At 49.5% G+C, this 21,953-nt stretch overlaps 1 protein-coding gene across 3 annotated transcripts in view; it reads left to right on the top strand.

Annotated features, from left to right (window-relative positions):
- LOC126516697 (nose resistant to fluoxetine protein 6-like) overlaps nt 1–21,611 on the top strand; it is a 194,094-nt gene extending 172,483 nt beyond the window's left edge. For all 3 annotated transcript variants that reach the window (XM_072285500.1, XM_055063918.2, XM_055063919.2), the window contains 6 exons: nt 3,952–4,031; nt 10,813–10,935; nt 14,624–14,744; nt 15,736–15,922; nt 18,888–19,030; nt 20,258–21,611. In XM_072285500.1, coding sequence (XP_072141601.1) covers nt 3,952–4,031; nt 10,813–10,935; nt 14,624–14,744; nt 15,736–15,922; nt 18,888–19,030; nt 20,258–20,563 — 960 coding nt within the window. In that variant the 3' untranslated portion in view covers nt 20,564–21,611. The remainder of the gene's footprint in view (nt 1–3,951; nt 4,032–10,812; nt 10,936–14,623; nt 14,745–15,735; nt 15,923–18,887; nt 19,031–20,257) is intronic.
- Nucleotides 21,612–21,953: the final 342 nt, after the last annotated feature.

The raw sequence follows: 21,953 nt of genomic DNA, 5'->3' as shown, positions 1-21,953 counted from the left end.
TGCCCAATAAATTGAGTTGACACACGTGCTCAACCGACCCGGCCCACTCCCCAAAATTGACTTGACCTACCCCCAAAATTTGGGTGGCCCACTCCCAAACTTGACTTTGCCCAGTTCGAGCACATGAACAAATGAAAAGTATTGCGCGGAGAGTTAGAATGCTTTCGCATTCAATGCACGTAAGGAGACGCAAGTGCCTCTAACTTCTTTTAAAAGCCTAGCTGCTAACGCAACGACGCAAGCGTTGGCTGCGAAATTCACGTCGCCCACGAATAGGTTATCTTCTTTTTTCGAGCGCAGATCGCGCCCGTTCCTGCGTTGAGCATCAGCGTGCCTCGTCCTCCCTCGGCGTAAGCGAGCGAACGAGCACAGCGAACGATGAAAGAGCGAAAGCGGAGCGCAGCGATGGATGAAAGACGGCAAGAGCAAAGAGAGCGCGAGGAGGAAAGCGAAGGAGCAGGACGCAGTGGAAGCATGAGCAGGAAAGCGGAGGAAGCCACCTTGAAGCACCGCCAGATGGCGCTCACGTCCGTGCATCTGCGGCGGCGGCGGCACCGGCCGTGCAGGCGAAAGAAAAAAAGAACCAGAAAGCTCGCCTTCGCGCATAGCTTGTAGAAAGCGGGTACTGCGCTATAAACACACGGACAGAGGTAGAAGTGGACAGGACGCACGCAGGCTCCTAACTGAATATTATTAGGTAGTACCGCCCTCTTAAAAGATGAACTTCCACCAACTATAGCCCAACTTGCCGATCTACTAATTGATTTACGGCAAGCGTTTCCCAGTAAAGATTACGGTTGCATAAGCCGCAGTTGCTTGGACGCGGCAACTGTTTGACCGGTCTGTATACAAGGTCTGTCCTGAAAGTAATGTCACTAAGGCCATTAAAAATCATTTATTGAATTTGTCGTTACAAGTGTTTAAAAATCTTCAAAATACTCTCCTTTTGCGTCAATACATCGGCTCCAGCGACACTTCCAGCTCTCAAATGCGTTGCGGTTGTCCTGCTCCGGAATGGCCCTCAATGCTGCGGTGCAAGCTGCTTTGATCCCGTCCCCTGTCCCAAAATGCTTGCCTTTCAGGGGTTTTTCGGGGCGTGGAAATATAAAAAGTCAGGGGGAGCCAAGTCCGGGCTGTACGGGCGCTGGGGGATCGTTGGCACCCCTGCTTTGACCAAGTAGTCGGGGAGGATGAAGGCACTGTGGGCCGGCGCATTATCGTGGTGCAACTTCCAGTTGTCTGCGTTGTTCGGCCGGATGCGTTGAACCCTGCGTTTGTCTTTTGATGATTTCCACATGAAATTTGGAGTTCACAGTGGTTCCAGGTTCTACAAACTCGTGATGAACCAGTCCGCGGATGTCAAAAAAAAAACGATGAGCATGATATTGACCTTTGATTTGCTCATCCTGGCTTTCTTCTGGCGAGGGGACGAGTGTGTGTGCCACTCCGATGATTGCCTTTTAGTCTCCGGGTCATATTCAAATACCCAAGTCTCATCACCTGTAATGAGGTTGTCCAAAAATTTTCGATCACGTTCGCACATGTCGAGGTTTTCTTCACACATTTCAACGCGGCGTGACTTCTGGTCTTCAGTGAGCACTTTTGGAGGCATTTTTGCGCACACCTTCCGCATGCCGATATCATTTGTAACGATTTCATGAACTTGAGTTTTCGGAATGTTTAACATGTCGGCCATTAAACGAACACCTAATCTTCGGTCTGAGTTCAACAGTTCCCTCACTCGCGTCAGATTGTCAGCCATGGTGGTCATGGATGGCCGTCCGGCGCGATCCTCGTCGTCGACGTCTTCTAGGTCTTCCAAAAAGGCCTTGTGCTAACGAAACACTTGCCTATCTGATAGGGCATATTCTTCGGAAGCCGTCGTGAGCACAGTAACAGTTTCCGCAGCAGTCTTACCAAGTTTCCGCAGCGGTCTTGCCAAGTTTCACGCAAAACTTGATCGCAAATCTTTGTTCTAACGAGCGCTGCATTTTAACTTGCACAAGAATAGAAAACAACTCTCGGGGACAGGCCCGTCCTACACTCTCCGATGCTAGCAGCACACTGAGCGACTGAGCGCTGCTTAGCTGGGTTCCCCAACTACTGTAGTTTCAACCGCTTAGAGAACGCTCCGACGTACAGTCGCGTCACAATAAATTCACTGACATTACTTTCAGGACAGACCCTGTATATAGCGCCGCGCATCGCGTCTCTGCCAGTCGGTGCGGTGATCGGTGCGATGCCTCAATATATCGCGAAATGAAAACGCGTATAGACCTGCGCTCAAATTTCTCATTAGGGACTGTTGTAATCGACGGTGATTTTTTTTTTAATTCTAGGATTTTACATGCCAAAACCACGATCTCATTATGAGGCACACCGTAACGGGGGACTCCAGATTAATTTTCACCACCTGGGGTTCTTTAAAGTGCACCCAATGCAGAAAACCCGAACGTATTTAGATTAACAACCACGCTTGAAAAAGAGATGGTCGCTCCAAGATTCGCGCGTCCCGCTTCGAAATGAATCGTTCTTGTAGTTAGAGAATGTTGTTTAATATCAGAGGCGCTGGGCGGTTACATGCAGAATATCGTCAAAGCAGCTTTGTCTGGGAGGCGCAAAGAACTCGCGGCGCGGCTGTTACCTAAATGACGGCAGCGCGTGTGTAATTTCATCCGCGTTTGTGACAATTAACGGTTGTAAGTGCTCGTATCTTTCATGTAAGCTGAAGTTGCTCTAGCATCTTGAATTCTTTGTACCCTGCTGCTATGTTTGCACCTACTCCTGCGTAAATATATGGGAACAGCGAAATCGTTTTCTCGACAACCGCTGCACCGATTCTGGCGAGGTTTGTTGCATTAAAAAAAATTAAACTCTAGAAAACTGTAGGCAGCAGAGTTTTCGCATAGGGCGCTATTCTTTTTTTTTTTTCATCTTGAAAATTGCAATATTTTAAAAATACTTAAATATCAAGTTGATAACTCTGTAACTCTAAACAGCTTAAACAGATTTGCACCTTTAAGCAGCCTCGATGACCCGCTTGAGGGTCCTTAAAGGTGCAAATATGTCTACTAATCGTAGCCTTACACCCGCAAAGGGTGTAAGGTTGTGGGTTATAGACAAAAAGCACCCTTTAGGGTGCAAATTGGTTTACAGTCAAATGAAAAAAAGAACTATATCACAATTTTGTAAAATGCGTCTAATAATACATTGGGAGAACTTGATGTATTACACATGGCTCTGAATATACCACTAATTTCTGAATATGACTCGTGCAAGACTTTCGTAAACATCGTAACAATTTCACGTAAGCTGTAAATTCGCATATCACATTTGTTCGCTTGAGATGCTCTAACAGATGTAACATATAGAACTGTAATGCTTGTTTTTGGTGCATAGTTACGGTATTTGTACACTTCGTGCCTCTATATCTTATCTTTAAACTCACCGATTTTCGGCAGTCTTCGCTAAAAAATTCAATATCCTTAATAAAAATCCTGCTTCCTAGTGTTTATAGAATTTAACTTTCTGTCTAAAATGCAACAAGCTTGATTCAAATTGGTCCAATTGTTGTCTCGTAAAATAATTTCTGCGTTTTAGATGTATTTTAATAGGGAAATCGCAGTTGGCCCCGAGCAAAAACTTAATTCTTTATAAGACTACGAGACAACCGCATATCATTGGAAAGTAATTCATGCATGTCAGTAACGCACGTGCATTATAACTGAAACCATTTTTGCGCGAGCTTATCATTAAGGCCTCAATATGTTTTTTTTTTTTCTCAGTGAACCTTGAAATTAAACTGCGATTGAATCCAAGGTGAAACCGCAGGTACATCCTTGGCCTTCTATAATTCCGCATTCGTGTCTCAGCTCGACGTGTAGTAAGAAGAGTAGCTCAACATTGTCGCTACCCTGAAGCCACTCATTCCTTCACCGGCTTTGTTTTCAGTGCCTTCCAAGCTTGTGGTACGTCAGTGCAGACTGGCAGCTCCACTGTGCGCTCTTCTTGATCGTCTTTCTTTTGATGAGGTAAGCCGTAACACCGTTTGATAAACCTTCTTGAATCTAAGCGTTCATTGTTTATCGTTTTAGAGGATCGTGGTTTTCGTTTCAGTGGTTGATTTTACCCATTTAGTTCCCCTCTGCTTGTTGTGCTCGCTTAGATCTGCAGTGTGTGGAAGGAACTTCAGGTGTTTAGGCGGCGCAATCGTGGCTAAGCCTCCGGCATTTCTTATTCGCGCTCAGTAGAATATTGATACGTGTACTTATCTTTATCGGGCGACCACGTTTCGCCGCTTAACAAATGCAATCGCACAGCGCGGGACGCGCCTGCATGTATCCGACGTTTCTGGAAAGTTATCGATGCTTCTACCCGGCTGTCTGTTGTCGCCGAACCTTGTGTTATCTGATTTCATCGCGTAGCGCGAATGGTGTAGAACTTTGTGGAAAGCACGCGGGTCCAAACGATTAGTCTGGAACATTCGACGACTGCTCTATAAAAGCCGACGCGCTTGACCCGCTGAGCAGATTTTCGACGATCGCCGAGCGTGTTCGCCGCTATCGTTGCGCTATAAGTGTAGCCTGTTTTGTGGGCACAGGTTCGCCCAATAAAAGCTAGTTTTCTTGTTCACAGTATTGCTACTGTGTTCTTTCTTCAACGTCACCACCACGTGACATCTGGTGGAGGTGCTTGTGCGTTCATGTACCGAACGCCCCCGCAAAGCCGCGATCCAAGCCCGAAGCCCGAGGACAAAACCGACACCGCCCAAGACCAGCGTGCTAGCCGCAGACTGCAAGGCCTGCCCCCAGAGCACGGACTTCTACCTGAGGCGACAAAGAAGATCGTGGTCAAGACAACCTCAATGGCTGCCCCAGCGTCCCCCGTTATCCTACAACAACCCCGGGACCCACCGACCTTCCATGGAGCAGCGACTGAAGACCCGGAATCTTGGCTGGAGACCTACGAGCGAATCGCGACATTCAACAACTGGGACTCCGACGACAAGCTGCGGCATGTCTACTTCGCCTTAGAAGACGCCGCCAGAACGTGGTTTGAGAACAGGGAGTCGACCTTGACTACGTGGGACCTGTTCCGTAGCGGCTTCCTGTGCACCTTTACAAGTGTCGTGCGCAAGGAAAGGGCCGAAGCTATGCTGGACGCCCGAGTGCAGCTACCAAACGAGAACGTTGCCATCTTTACGGAAGAAATGACCCGTCTGTTCCGCCACGCCGACCCGGATATGGCCGAGGAAAAGAAAGTTCGCCTACTCATGCGTGGTGTCAAGGAGGAACTTTTCGCCGGGATGGTAAGAAGCCCACCGAAGACCGTCGAAGAGTTTCTTCGTGAGGCGACGAACATCGAGAAGACACTCGAAATGCGGAACCGGCAATTCAACCGCCGTACAAGCTCTACCCCCTACGCAGGAATTCAATCACTGGCCACGGACGATCTGCGCGAGACCATCAGGGCCATTGTGCGCGAAGAACTGCGCAAGGTCTTGCCTTCGTCGCAGCCTCAAGTGGCTTCGATCGCCGACATCGTAAAAGAAGAGGTGCACCGATCGCTTGGAGTTCCTGAGGTGCAACCAGAACCACCGCAGCCTCAGCCGCAAGCGATGAGCTACGCCGCCGTCGCCCGCCGTCAAGGTCCCTTTCCACTACCGCGCCAGGGCCCCGTAACGCCGCAATTCCGTCGACCACCACCGCCGCCGCCAGCACGCCCACCCGTCGCCCAGCGCAGCTACCCGAGGAAGACTGACGTTTGGCGCGCTCCTGACCACCGCCCGCTCTGCTACCACTGCGGAGAGGCAGGTCACGTCTACCGACGATGCCCATACCGAGAGATGGGACTGCGAGGTTTCGCCGTTAACGCGCCGCGTCCACACCTTGGAGAGCGCCCACGTGACATCGCCGACTACCTCGCCGCTACTCAATGGAGCTCTCGACGACCGTCGCGTTCGCCATCACCAGGCCGCTACCTGTCGCCGCAGCGCCGACCATACAGTGGCCCAGCCCGGGGCCGGTCAGCGAGCCCATATCCGGAAAACTAAAAGCAGCAACCGATGGAGGTGCGGTTGCTGTTCGTCGAACTGACGAAGATCCTCCGCCGCCGACGAAAGCGCCGAAGAAACCATCTCGACGACATAATGACGACGCGCCACCGTCCCGAGGAAGTCAGGAAGCCAAGACTGCACCGACGAAAGACGACTTCACGACGCGACGTACTAGCTTCAATTCAACACGACGCAGCCGTGATCCGACGCCAAGACCCAACTGCAACGCAAGACAAAGAACCACCGACCTCGACGTGCTTCTGGACGGCCACGCAGTCACCGCCTTAATCGACACAGGCGCCGATTTCTCAGTCATGAGTGGACACATCGCCGTCCAGATGAAGAAGGTTAAGACTGCATGGGAAGGCCCTCAAATTCGGACCGCTGGAGGACACCTGATTACGCCGACAGGAATGTGCACGGCAAGAATTACCATTCACGACCGGACTTACCCTGTCACCTTCGTTATCCTCCAACAGTGTTCACGAGACGTCATTCTCGGTATGGACTTCCTGGACCAACACGGCGCAATCATCAACCTGAAGTCGAAGTCAATAACGCTGTCGGAAGATAAAGCGATACCGCCGGAGAGCCCTCGTAGTCACCACGCCTTGAATGTGCTCGAAGACCAAGTGAGCATCCCGCCCCGCTCCAGCATTGTTATTTCGGTCGGCACCGAAATACCCGCTGACGTAGAAGGCGTCATCGAAGGCGACCAACGTCTACTGCTAGACCGTGAAATTTGCGTCGCAAGAGGGATCGCTCGACTGCATGGAGGGAAAACTGAAGTGTTGCTGACAAACTTCAGCCAGGAGTTCAAGCACCTCAACAAGGGCACGACGATCGCGTACATCGAGGAAATTCTGGAAACAAGTAATGCGTTTGTCCTCTCGGATTCCGCCGCATCTACCCCGACGACCATGGTTCCCGAACCAGACTACGACATTAATCCAAGTCTCCCAGTGATTAAGCAACAGCAGCTCAGAAGTCTGCTCCGACGATACAAAAGCTGCTTTTCGACGACATCGAGGATTCGGCAAACACCAGTCGCCAAGCATCGCATAATCACCGAGGAGTACGCTCGACCACTCCGCCAAAGCCCTTACCGAGTTTCGCCGCGAGAACGCGAAGCTATAAGAGAACAAGTCGACGAAATGCTGCGCGACGACATCATCCAGCCGTCGAAAAGCCCATGGGCATCCCCTGTTGTCCTGGTGAAGAAAAAGGACGGAACCCTACGTTTCTGCGTCGATTATCGTCGTCTGAACAAGATCACGAAGAAGGACGTATACCCCCTTCCACGGATAGACGACGCATTGGATCGGCTCTGCAACGCTAAGTACTTCTCCTCGATGGACCTCAAGTCTGGCTATTGGCAAATAGAAGTCGACGAAAGAGATCGCGAAAAGACCGCCTTCATCACCCCAGACGGCCTCTACGAGTTCAAGGTTATGCCATTTGGACTGTGCTCGGCGCCTGCAACGTTCCAGCGCGTGATGGACACGGTTTTAGCGGGATTGAAATGGCAGACCTGTCTCGTTTACTTGGATGACGTCGTTGTATTCGCCGGAAATTTCGACGATCACCTTAGGCGGCTTGCCACAGTACTAGAGGCCATCAAGTCATCAGGGCTCACTCTGAAGCCAGAAAAATGCCGCTTCGCTTACGACGAGCTTCTGTTCCTAGGCCACGTCATCAGTAAATCCGGAGTACGCCCCGACCCCCAGAAAACAGCTGCCATCGCAAAGTTCCCGCAGCCCACCGACAAGAAGGCAGTGCGTAGATTCCTTGGCATGTGTGCCTACTACAGGCGCTTTGTCAAGGACTTTTCACGCATCGCCGAACCGTTGACACGTCTAACTAAATGTGATGTTGAGTTCAAGTGGGAAACGCCGCAGGCCGACGCATTTGAAGAACTCAAACGACGCATGCAGTCGCCGCCGGTACTTGCTCACTTCGACGAGTACGCCGATACAGAAATACATACTGACGCCAGTAGCCTAGGCCTCGGTGCCGTTCTAGTCCAGAGGAGAAACGGAGTCGAACAGGTGATAGCTTACGCTAGCCGGTCGCTGTCAAAAGCGGAAGGCAACTATTCTACAACCGAAAAGGAATGCCTCGCCATCGTTTGGGCTACAGCTAAATTTCGCCCTTATCTTTATGGCCGGCCATTCAAAGTCGTCAGTGACCATCACGCGTTGTGTTGGCTAGCGAGTATAAAGGATCCTTCAGGACGACTGGCACGGTGGAGCCTCAGACTACAAGAATACGACATCACTGTAACCTACAAGTCAGGACGAAAACACTCCGATGCCGATTGCCTATCACGCGCCCCCATTGACCCGCCGCCGCAAGATGACGAAGATGACGCCTTCCTTGGCATGATAAGCGCGGAAGACTTCGCTGAACAGCAACGGGCAGACCCGGAGCTAAAAGGCCTGGTGGAATATTTGGAAGGGCACACCGACGTTGTCCCCAGGGCATTTAAGCGCGGATTATCTTCCTTCACGCTTCAAAACAATCTCCTCGTGAAGAAGAACTTTTCACCAGTCCGCGCCAACTACCTTCTTGTTGTCCCGTCAGGACTTCGTCCAGAAGTATTGCACGCCCTACATGACGATCCGACCGCTGGACACCTCGGTTTTTCCCGGACACTATCGAGGATACAAGAAAAGTATTATTGGCCGCGCCTGACCGCCGACGTCGCCCGTTATGTCAGAACATGCCGAGACTGTCAGCGACGCAAGACACCGCCGACAAGGCCAGCCGGATTACTACAGCCAATCGAGCCTCCTTGCCGACCATTCCAGCAGATCGGGATGGACTTGCTGGGACCCTTTCCGACGTCAACAACCGGAAATAAGTGGATCGTCGTGGCGACAGACTACCTCACCCGCTTCGCTGAAACTAAAGCACTGCCGAAAGGTAGCGCAGCCGAAGTGGCGAAATTCTTTGTCGAAAACATCCTGCTTCGACATGGCGCCCCAGAAGTCCTCATCACCGACAGAGGAACGGCCTTTACAGCGGAGCTCACCCAAGCCATTCTGAAATACAGTCAGACAAGGCACAGGAGAACCACGGCCTACCACCCGCAGACGAATGGTCTTACGGAGCGGCTGAATAAGACCCTCGCCGACATGCTAGCGATGTACGTCGACGTCGAACACAAGACCTGGGATGCCGTCCTGCCGTACGTAACATTCGCTTACAACACGGCGGTGCAAGAAACAACACAGATCACGCCGTTTAAGCTGGTTTACGGCAGGAACCCGACGACGACGCTCGACGCCATGCTGCCCCACGTCACTGACGAAGAGAATGTTGACGTCGCTAGCTATCTCCAGCGAGCCGAAGAAGCCCGACAGCTCGCCCGCCTACGGATCAAGAACCAACAGAGGACCGACAGCCGACACTACAACCTCCGACGACGCTTTGTTGAGTACCAGCCCGGCGACCGTGTTTGGGTTTGGACCCCGATACGCCGACGAGGACTCAGTGAGAAACTACTCCGACGCTATTTCGGACCCTACAAGGTCATCCGACGTATTGGCGCTCTGGACTATGAGGTCGTGCCAGACGGCATTTCGCATTCACAGCGGCGCCGCGCACGATCTGAAGTGGTCCACGTGGTGCGCCTTAAACCCTTTTACGGACGCTGACGAACTTCGTCATTTTGTTCTTTTCTTTGCTACGAGTGCTTTTGTTTATTACCTTCGTTTGTTTGCAGCATCGGGTCGATGCTTTTTAAGAGGGGGGTATTGATACGTGTACTTATCTTTATCGGGCGACCACGTTTCGCCGTTTAACAAATGCAATCGCACAGCGCGGGACGCGCCTGCATGTATCCGACGTTTCTGGAAAGTTATCGATGCTTCTACCCGGCTGTCTGTTGTCGCCGAACCTTGTGTTATCTGATTTCATCGCGTAGCGCGAATGGTGTAGAACTTTGTGGAAAGCACGCGGGTCCAAACGATTAGTCTGGAACATTCGACGACTGCTCTATAAAAGCCGACGCGCTTGACCCGCTGAGCAGATTTTCGACGATCGCCGAGCGTGTTCGCCGCTATCGTTGCGCTATAAGTGTAGCCTGTTTTGTGGGCACAGGTTCGCCCAATAAAAGCTAGTTTTCTTGTTCACAGTATTGCTACTGTGTTCTTTCTTCAACGTCACCACCACGTGACAATATCGTCAAGTTTACGTTATCCCATTCAGTTTTTTCTGACTATAACTTACTCTTATTGATTAAGTAACTACCTGATTGAACAACTACCTCCCGATTGGCGAGAGTCTCGACTCTGTTAGCTTCGATGACTTCAGGTAACGTACGAGGGTTGAGTGGCCAGTCGCCTACTCGCAAGTCCACGCATTGCGTGATGCCCGAGATTGGAATGATGTCCTGATTCCACGGCCATGGCCGTCAGTGAACGTTCACAGGGCTATCTAGTACACATAACAAATACCCAAGAAAGTAGATGGGAAAATGGGGCCGCGGTAGCTTAATTGGCAAGAGCATGGCGTGCGAAATAAAAAAGAAGTATGCGGATATGGTTCCCCACCTGCGGCAAGTTGTTTCTTCGTCCACTTTTGTTGCCCTTTGCGTTTTATCATTTCTATACGTTTCAGTTAAAAAAAAAAGAATCGACTAATTTCCCCAATGCTTTCCTTGGCTTCGGTGCCCGCTATAGCTTCAAATGACTGTGGCTAAGAAAACTAGGGATACCTCGGTTCATTTCCTTCTCGTTCATTATTCCTAACAGGAGACCAGCCTTTGGGGGCATGGCTGCGTTTGCAGCTGTGATCATCTTCGGCGTCATCATAGGAGTGCAAACGACCTTGTCAGGTTACCCACCGACCATGCTGCCCCTGTATGCTGAGCGAAGGTGAGATTTCGCTTTTGTCCTTTCTATTGACGACTGCAGGTAGTAGCTAAGAAATTCGTTTACGCCGCGAAACGTTCGCCCCAAATATGCTTCCTCGCTGGAGCCCCTTCATGACTGAAGCACGGCAACCGAACCTATGGTTGTCTAAAGGGCAAAAATATAGGCTGGGAGGCATCACCGGGAATAGGCTTGATTACAGTTTGCCTCCATGTGTGCGTGTTTTTTCCCCTTTTTTTTGCGTTTTCCTCTCTGTCATCTTTCTAACCCCTATCCCCCATCCCCAGTGTAGGGTAGCAAACCGGAGACTCATATCTGGTTAACCTCCCTGCCTTTCCTCTTCATTCTCTCTCTCTCTCTTGGCTCGAGCTATTTGTGGTCCCAAATTTTGCGAAAAGAAGTAGAAAAAACGGCATACAGACGGCCTAATCTCCGCCGTAAGTCCTGTAAACAAGACAGCGGGAAGTAAAAAAAAAAAAAGCGGGTTGACTAAAGGCCTTTCGCTTAACACTGACTGAAAGAAATTGCGATAACAATTAATTTCATTCTGGGGTGTTAATTACGTGCCAAATCCACGATATGATTATGACTCACGCCGTAGTGGGGGACTCCGGATTAATTTTTCACCACCTGTGGTTCTTTAACCGGCAACAAATGCCACGGGTGTTTTGGCATTTCGCCCCCATCGCAACGCGGCCGCCGCGGCCGGGATTCGATTCCGCGCCCTCGGGCCTAGCAGCGCGACACCAAAGCCACTACACCACCACGGCGGCTGCGATAGCAAGGTCTCCCTTGCACACGGTGCAGCCGACTCTTGCTCGGGCAATTTCCGCTTGAGGTGCGCGTTGACCACCTACCGCTAGCAATTAGAGCGCACGTACGGGCGCACGTACGTTTCGTCTTACGAGGCGCCTCCATCTGTACGACGTGTTTGCAGCGGCGCGGTATATTGCCGCAACTTCTTGCATGCACTCCTCTGTCTATGACCGCTGTTACATCCTAGATTGCGATGCATACCTTGGTGCACTTGTGGCATATTTCGCCTTTTTTTAATTTTTGTGCTTTCGTTGGTTAAATAAATGTGTGACACCTAAGATGTTTCGGACAAACACGGTACGAGCCAGTACGAACGCTAAGTAAAATTTACTGTCGGAAGTAAGAGCCGCTGGACGGAAGATACCGATTGAACACGGTTAGCAAACGTTCGGACAAAAAGCACACAGAATTTTAGGCATTGGAATAAAATGTAGTATATTGGAGAGTTTTCAGTGTACAATGTTTTGTAGAACATTGCATCATTGGATCGGGGTGACTATTTCTATCTGCTGTAGTAGATGAGTCGACGCGCGTCATTCAAGCACGGTTCAGGAGGAATCTCATAAACCACACAGTCACAACAGTCAACACCAAACCTCTGCCTGTGCTACTTTTTACTATTTTTTTTTTTTTTTGTTCTCGGTCACCCGATTGACTTGGAGGCACAGGCTACCTAACTTATCTCTGGCAGTGAACAGCAACCTAACGCTTGTGTGGTTTATAAGTGACTGTGTGGTTTATATGACTGTGTAGTTTATAAGATTCCTCTTTCATGCAAGCGTTTCTATATCGGCCAAACGGTGCGCTGCATCAATGACCGCATGCGCTAACACTCAAACAAAGTTCAAGAACAAGCTAGATATAGTCAATTATCACTGCATTACAATTAACGCGGCTGCAAGCCGTCTTTTAACGATGTGACCTATTTGTCAATATACCGCGATGACCGCGCACGTCTTATTTCCGAAGCTTTCTATATTCATAATAGTGGCGAAGCATGTGCCTCCCCTCCATTTCTCTCCTTCCGAAGGAGATAGACTTCCTATGTCATTGATTGCAATTTACTGCCCCTGCCCATGCAGAATTCTGTTGCTTCTGTGCTTAGAGATAGCGGTAGAGTATATATATGTCCTGACTAAAAGAATAAAGGCACCTGGTTGTTAGTAAGCGCTGTGGTCTGTATCCCTCTCTTCGTCCTGTTGTTTAGCGCTGTTTACTACTCTTTGCTATCGTTCACCCATCGTTATAAACGTGTTGCTAAAGGTAAACATTGGATATTTTTGCGATAATGTCCATTTAGTTGATGAGAGAGAGAAAAAAAAAGGGGGGGGGGGGGATACTTGATGTACGCATGCATGCATGCAAACGAGGGTTTCCCTACTGTATTTTTAGTTGCTGGTTAGCGCTCTCCGTGTTTTTCCGTTTGTTTCTATGGCCTGTTTGTTCGCGCTACTTTATCCTTGACAATGCCACACCTAATGGTCTTTCAGTTCTGGAGCGAAAGGAACATTTAAGTTATCACTAGAAGCAGGCGAACGAAAATTTAGAGTTGAAACAGCCTTGCACAGGTACAGTAAACTCCACCTACACAAGCCGGTGCGGGCCTTGGAATTTGCTTCACGCAATCGAAAATATTTAGGCGCGTTAATCAGAACGGGTGCACTCGGAAGTGACCGCGGAGGAGGACGAAATGAGCAGCACACGTCGATGTCAAAAGGCGCGATGCGTCAAGGTCATGACGTCATCTCTTTCGCGTGAGTGTGGCACGACTTCTCTGGCGTTTAGCCAATGACTCTGAACGCGTGTTATGTGCCATAGGTGTGGCCAAGAAAGCTTGATGGCTGATGAGGGACTAATTTTTCGAGCTAGTTAGCCTATCATGTGGACTGGAAAAGTATAAGCGTGAATAATTTAGACGTAGGACCCATGGAAGAGACAAGGACAAGCGCTACTACTGCTACTACCAACATAATTCCTGTCAGCACAGTGCCGATTTGAAGGCTTTTTCGAGCGCATCCGTCACGCCGCTTCTTGAAACGATAGTTCGAAGGCATATCAGCAAGAACCAGCATATCGCACAGCCCTTCAGAAAATCAAGCTCCGCCTTGTGCAACGCGGTAGGTGCCTCGCTTGTGCGGACCAAAATTCTAGGCAGATGTGCAAGTAACACGGCTCCGTCGGCTTTGGAAGCTTTCTTTGTTAGCAAGTATTCCGCCGTCTGCATAAGCAAGGGGCCTACTGTGTTTCACAAGGCCGAGATTGATTTTCTGAAGGGCTGTGCGATATCGTTCTTGCTGAAATGCCTTCGAACTATGGTTTGAAGAAGTGGCGTGACGCACGCGTGGGGGTAGTGCGTTGGAGGGAGTTGATGTGGGAATTTCAAGCCCATCTTTTGTTTTTACTTCTTTTTTTTTCTGAATGACCAAGGCTCCTCTCCAGGTTAACACTGACGTCACTGGTATTGAGGAGTGGTTACTGATGCAGCCGAATCGATATAAGATTCCTCTTTGGAGAGTCTGTGATCCGCGTCAACCTCGACTGTCTTGGTTCACTCGTCTCTCATACTCTTCCTCAGAATGAAGTGGTCTACTGGAGTGGACTCTGTATACTGTTAGAGGCGGATCACGATCACGCGAGTGATTCAGCGTGTTCTCGTACCGCGTGTCCCGCCGCGTCAAAGTGCCGATCGTCTGCTCAGTCTGCTGCGCCAACCCCAGTGTCACGCTATTAACCTAAACTATAGACAGCCGATTGCAGGCCAACGTGAAGGTGCGCTACAAAGGCAAAGCTCGATGGCTGGCTCGCACGAGTTTCTTGCGACGCGTATACATGTACGGCCTTCGCCGCGATGTGTTTTGTCTCCGTTCTTCTCCAGCCGAGTGATGGCGATGGTCCAGGACGTGGTGATGCGACCCTACACTCACGCGGGACCCTTCACGGTCGGGTTGTGCACGGCCTTCCTGATCTTCAAGTACCCGACGACGCGGATCACCAAGGTCAGCCCTAATTGTCTCCTGCAGCGCTTGCCGGCTCACTCACCCGCACTTTTCTTTACGTGCAAGTCACCAGTATGGTCGCGCTCTTTAAACTGTGGCATTGCGCGAACAGGATGCCGACTGCATAACAAACAACCGGACTTCAATTCTGTGGCGGCAGATAAAATGCGAACAGCACTTTTTGAGCTCAAGTGGAAAAATAAGACTGCCGCTGCTGATAGGAGGTTAAATGGTATTGCATATGTCATACAAAGAACCTATATAGTAGCGGATGAGAGTGCCCATCTCCGTCGCAGGTTACCACAAGTTGCTCTATTGCTATTGCTGGCACTGCCGCCGTACCCGGTAATGGTCATCACCGTGACATTATGACAGCTATAAATAAACAAAGCATAGTTAAAACCACGAAGAAAGGTACCACGATATACTTACTTTTCTGTACATGTTCAAACTGCACTGTCGGTTTTTCATTTGTTCATCCACGTAATAACGTCACAGTGAGCTGTTAATTGGGCTAGTCAGTTCACAGTTCATGCTCCCTCGCGCGCGCGCACGCTCATACGCACGCACTCATAACCAGCACGATAGGATTTGACGATTTTGTGCGCGGTATGGTAATTGCCTGAAGACAAGATGACATCTTTTCTGCACTAAGGCGGCATCAAAGAGCCAATAATAAGGCATTTAAAGCGGCCTGTTGAGGCTAAGATAATTGACAACAAAAACTTTTGATTTGGCGCCAATATTCTCTAGAGATTAAGATAAAGGATTCTATAGACAATATTTTTTACTCGTGTTGCACATGATTCATTCATTCAGTAGCAGGCATCAGAAACAGTGCGATAACCGTCAAGCTATGTAAATGACTAAATTTCTCGAATTATTTACTTTATTAATTATTTACAACAACTTCACGCTGGCGAAACCGTTCGGCGGCGCAAATCTGAGGTCCTCTTTCTTTGCACTCTGTGAGCATGGCTGGCGCGCGCAGGTGGTGCAAGCGACGCTGTGGCTCTCGTCGTCACTGTGCATGGCGCTGTCGCTGTTCGCCACGTGGAAGTGGAACCGCAACGTGGAGGCCTCCGACCTGGAGACCCTGCTCTACTCGTCCTTGCACCGCACCAGCTGGGCACTGGGCCTGGGCTGGACCGTGTACGCCTGCCTCACCGACCGATGCGGTGAGCACCGCGCACCTCGGGCAGGCTTGCGCATCTACCAACGCTCGCGCGCGGTTACCGGAGACACGACTGCTCCTCAAGAGTATACACCATTGTGAAAAACCATGTCGGGAGACGCGGGATAGGTCTAGCCATGCCGCATTACCTTACGCGGAAACGCACCACGCCGTGCGGTAACGCGCGGTAATCAGCTGTGTCGCCCCTGTAGTATTTTATCGGCAAGCCAGGCAGATTTAAAACAACAACGCGATGACAGAAGCTTTTGTGTTCATGCCGCCCAGCAGCTAGAATGGGAGGTGCACACACTTCGTATACATGCGCGTACCGCATGTCAACGAAGAGGTGAAAGAGCCTTCAACTATTGCAGAGATGCTAATTGAGTATTGAATGGGTTATAGAGTCGTTATTACCTCATTACGATGTAATGACGGTGCAATATCGCGCTATTTTTCAAGTCGGAGCATTACGGTACATCACTGACTGCTTAACACAAGTTCACGGCATTCCCATCTACTACGGTTCACAATAATCTGGCAGAGGTGTGGAAGCTACAACTGACGACAGCCACTCGGGAGGCACAAGTGCAGTCGTACGAAAGCGCCAAACACTGTACAACGCGTGTCCTTACGTGACAGTTTTTTCTCAATCCCGAGCGCAAGATCGAGCGCGCCTCGTAGCTCCAACTTCATTGTCACAATTGTTGTGAACTGGAGTGCAGGTATCTGCAGACGGTTGTCAGCCACGACGTATATATGTGCCTTTCCAATATGCCGCAAAATACGTGAACTTTCCGCCTATTAGTGTCCGCGAACGCCAGTTTCACGCATTTGGGGACGGCAATACGTGAAACGGAAACTTATTTCACTGGGTGCTTTTCCATTCTTACGATTCAGGGTAACTGAAGGGACTGTCTTGGCGATAACACGGACGTGGCGCTGCTTGCGTGAATGCATCGAGTATGTATAATAGAACCAATTTGCCCCAGAAAGTGGAATAGAATCTTTGTACTGTTCCGGCCTGATATTATATTACATGATTTGCGGTAGCTTTTTCACCGATTTGCAAGACCTTGTTGCGACCGTTTATTGCAAAGCGCATACCGACTGACGGCTAATATGAGAACGAAGAATAAGCGCGCCAAACTTCCGAGTTATTCGACTTTGTTTCGCATTCTCGTTTCGCGGTGCTTGAAGAAAAATTCAGATGAAATTGTGCGGTTTAGCGTCCCAAAGAAACACATGGGCATCCGGATTAGTCTCGGCCAACTGTGGCTATTTAGCGTTCGTTTAAGTTTATTTCCTTGTATTATGCCTAAGGGCATGCTTTCGAATTAAAAAAAAAAAGTTTATTTCCACGAGCGCTTCTTGCATTGCGCCCCCATCGAATTGCGGCTGCGGTGGTGGGGAATCGAACCAGCGACTTTCTGCGCAGCAGCAGTACGCCATGTATCCACTGAGCCGCTACTGCGCGGTATGGAGGAAGAAAGCTGCATGAGGACGAGCCCGTCAGCCGCAGTGGGGCACGTTATGGAAATGAACAGAAATCACCTGGATATTCGCCAACATCGAACAAATTTTAACAGAAGTAGCACCACTAAAGAAAAAAGAAATACGCGCCATTCCACTGCTGTGAAGGCGGATTACCAGCGAAGCCGTTTAGCACAGAAGATGGAGGTCACACAGAATTTAGATCAAAGGTATGAGCAAATTTTATTTCTCTTGAGCGCTGAGGCCGTAGCCTGAAGAAAGGCACACGCGCACACACTTTTATTTTGATCGGCGGCACACAAACGCACACATTTTCTTGATCGCTGTGCTTTAGTCGGTGGTTTTAGTTGGATAATGTTCGTATCATTCGCTTCTTTCTATGCAAAAGCTTATACGTCTCATCACTTGGATATGCATTTATTGTTCTGATCGGTGGTCATCGTGACGATAGGTACGCACATACATTCTAGTATCAGCTCTGTGATTAAATGCGGAAGCATTGCTATGCCTACCCAACGAGAAATTTGTCCGCCACGTAAGACAATGAATGGCTCATACACCCGTAAGCAAGCAAGCAAAAAAAATAATCGTTATCTACTTAAAGTCTACTGATCTTGAAAATGGTGCCTATTGACAACTAATCTGCAGCAAATACATATCCAAGTGATGAGCCGTATAAGCTTTTACGCGGAATAAATCCATCTTGCGTCGAATTCGGGAGCTGAGTGTTTGCACACGCAGATCTGTTGACGGACAAGAAAAAGTCCACGGAACCCTAGCAATGAACAGCTTCGCCGTAAAACTTATCTCAACAATAAAGCGAGACGTTGCAGTGAAACGGAAAGCGCGGCATTATCACGACAGACCGGCAAAGGACGCATATATATATATATATATATATATATATATATATATATCGCACATTATGATCCTAATACAACAAAATTAAGTGGTTATGCAACAAACCTTGCACAAGACATAGCACATATAGTAAACCAGTTATGTGGAAATATGCAAGGTGGAGGAAAGTTCATGAAAGGCATAAAACTGCCATCTGCCCCTCTGTAGCACAAAGCTACAAAGGAATAGCGCCCGGGTGTCTCAGAACGACAGCTTCGCAGTTGAAGAGAAATGCCTGTACCAGGGTGCATTCAACTGCGAAGCTTTCTTTTTGAGAAATCTGTATGGGTTTCCCTTTGTAGCTTCGTGCTACAGAGGGGCGGATGGCAGTTTCTTTTTCCCTTTCAAGAGATAGTGATGTAGGGGCGCATGAGTCCGGCTAAACTGTCTGCTGGATTGCCTCAGTTCATTGCTCCTTATTTTCATTGTTTCCGCGAAGTCATGCAACGCTGGTGTTTTGGATGTTTAGGAGTATCTCAAGAGGTGATGGTAGGAATGACTATCATTTTCCTTTCGTTATTTTTTTTCCTTTGTTGGGCCTCGACCACTTCGTGAGAAATCGTGCAAACGCTACGCAGCGCTGGTGAACAAGGTGCTCTCGTGGAAGGCGTGGCTTCCGCTCAGCCGGCTGACGTACGGCGTGTACCTGGCGCATCCGGTGGTACTCGACTTCCAGATGTGGACTATCCGCGAGAGGATATTCGGAAGTCACATGTCCATGGTGAGAGACTCGGCAATAGTGGAGTCGAAATGCGAACGGCGAGTGGGTGGTGGAGTCGATGACTGGGACGAACAGCCTTCTTTGCGTAGCCTGCTCATTAATTCGGCATTGTTATCGCCACTGATGTGGCGCCTTGTAGAGGCACCACTGCAGCGATACATTTACTTCACTTGTTCAGTGATGACGTATACAAAAGAACTTGCGTTCAACCGTTTTTTTTTTTTCTTCCCATTGAGAACTGCGACTGCGATAGTCAGGTGATAGGAAAGTACACAGGAGACTTTATATTGAAGTTTCAACGCAAAGATTAAATATTACATGAAAGTACACGTACAACCGTGAGCACAAGTGTACATGGGCCACAGGCTAACAGAAAAAAAACTTAATTTATTCTTAATTCAGACGCACAAGCTGAAATTGATGGATGCGCGGGAAAGTTCGCAATGCCAAGTGGGAAGTGCAGTCCTCAATTTCAGGTTACATTTTTAGGCGGAGTAGCAAATTGACTTTATCGCGGAATCCCTGGTCCTTATACTTTTGCTCATAGGAGTACGTATTATAATGAAGTATTGCAGAGATCAATAGAAGATGAAAGTCTGTACTGCATACGTAAACCACAAGTGTGAAAACACGCAAGGTGGAGGCTTTCGTCAAAAGAAACAAAAATTAATCCAAGCGAAAATAGAACGCATCTACAAAGGAAACCCCTGCGGGTTTTTCAGATTGTCTCTGTGGTTTCGTGCTCTTTTCTGTGGGCGAAAATTTTTCGTTTTTTTTTTCTAGAGCATAAAACAAACATTACTGCGCAGATGCATACGTATAGCTTCGGCTGACTCTTACTGTGTACGTGTTCTTAGCGTTAACGAGCATCGACAAAAAGAAGCTTCTGCCATTAGCTTTCGCCGCAGTCGATGACAATATCAAGAAACAAATTTACACGCGCTGTCCCATTATGGCGAATAGAGACCAGTCAATCTAGTCTATTATCTCGGCCACTAATCCTCCTGCGTATGGCAACGGCCTTCGAGCGGGGAGCTTACAAATGTACTTGACCGCATCGGTCGTGTTCTAACGTGTGGACAAATTTTCTAGTCTCGACCTAGGAAACTATGGAGGAATCAGTGAGCACCCGCCGCCCGAGAGAAGGACCGGAGAGGCGGTGGTGAGGGCGGGGACAAAAACATAATGGAACATGTTCTAACCCATAAACCCTGTCTTTCTTTACAGCTCTACCTGTTCTCGGGCAACCTGGCCGTCAGCATGGGAGTGGCCGTCGTATTTTACCTTGCCTTCGAGGCACCGTTCCGGAAACTGTGCAAGGACTTCATCGAGAAGCTGCTCGGGTGCAGCCTCCGAGCGGCGCCGCCTGCTGACCCGCCATCGCGTACGAACAGCATCCGCGGCGGCGGCAGCATCAAGAAGCAGCAGCAGCGGCGCCGAAACACGGCGACGGCGAACAGCACCCTGGACATGCCCGTCAGGAACGGCGACGTGCCCCAGGAAAAAATCGGAGTCGCGTCGGTGCACCTTTGAGCTTTACCGGCTGTTCTGCCACGGCATGAAACTCGGTCTGCGCGTTGTGATCTCCAAGTGAACTGAAGGCGCAGCGTGTGTGTCAGAGACGCACGTGTCGTGTCTGCCACTTCCCGACGGCGGCGAGACATCTTTGCGCCGTCTACTGCAGCCGCCCTTCGCGCACACGCTCATTTTTCTCCTTTTAAGAAATGCGACGTTGCACAAGCTCCAAGTGGCCAAACAGTCATCCCGGAATCGAGGAGCGGAGGGACGGCACCACGACGTGCGCTGTAACCAACAGAACGGCGAGCATCTGTGACCGGAACGAATGTGACCGGAACGAACTGTTTGCATCCTTGCGCACAGCTTCCGCCCAAATATGGGCTTACGAAGTCGAGTAGACTGATAAGGTGCAACGCCTTCCACAAGCTTGGACATCTGGTGGCTGTTGTATACAAACAATTGAACCCGCATGAGCTGCCTCGCTTTAAAGACGCTCTTCGGCTTCATGTTGGAAACATGAAGGCCTTTTTGCAGCCCAACATCTCTGCTGTTTCAGAGCGATGCATTTGTGCTACCAGTGACGACAGGATTAGTTGTCGTTAGCTGCATCAGTACTACATGGCTACCAGTGTTTGCGATGCATTTTCCGCTGCTTGCAGTCCGTCACGTACTCTTAATAGCATATGCCGCCGCAACATGCTGTGTCCGCATGCGCAGTTGCGATGTCCACACAACGAAAATCACATCTGCCCTTGGGGCGAGAGAGAACCTCATGCAAGCTTGGGCGCACAAAGTCGTCGGTGCCGGGTGTTTGGTTGATAGGCATCGTGCTCCGGAAACAGGATCTCAGCTGCACGATTACGCGAGCTTCGTTTCGAGTACAGCACCAGACGGACTTCTTCATGTGCAGTGCGCGTAAGCTGCGGACACATATTCTTGCCCACTTTAACTGTGCGGACAGCACATAGCGTCTTACAGTGTGTGTGCTTTAATATATGTGCCATGGACTGGTGTCGGTGTGTGAATACTTGCAGCCGCCATGGTAAACGCGGTTACACATCTCGCTGAGTCGTCGTTCTTTTTTTTTTTCCCTTTTTCTTCCGACCACAAGAATGTGAGGTACAGAGTATATGTAGAGCGCTTAAGCCCTGAAATTCCTGCAGTCTATGCGTTGTGATGGGCAACGTGTGCACATATACACATCTAGATGACAAACGTACAAAATGCACGATACTTTCTCTGCCACTTCTATCGCCTTCGCTGTGGCGTCTAGCCGCTACAAGCTGGAACGCCGCTTATTCATATCCTTTTCCTGCATGGCAGCGCCTTCTGTGTGCCAATTTTCATATCTTCAGTCAACAACCTATGGAACAACCAGGTTTCGCTGGATAAGCGCTACCGTCTA

The sequence above is a fragment of the Dermacentor andersoni genome, chromosome 1 (genome assembly GCF_023375885.2).
Source record: "Dermacentor andersoni chromosome 1, qqDerAnde1_hic_scaffold, whole genome shotgun sequence".
NCBI lineage: Eukaryota > Metazoa > Arthropoda > Arachnida > Ixodida > Ixodidae > Dermacentor > Dermacentor andersoni.
Note: the sequence above shows the minus strand (reverse complement) of the source record. Positions and strands in the feature narration are given on the sequence as shown.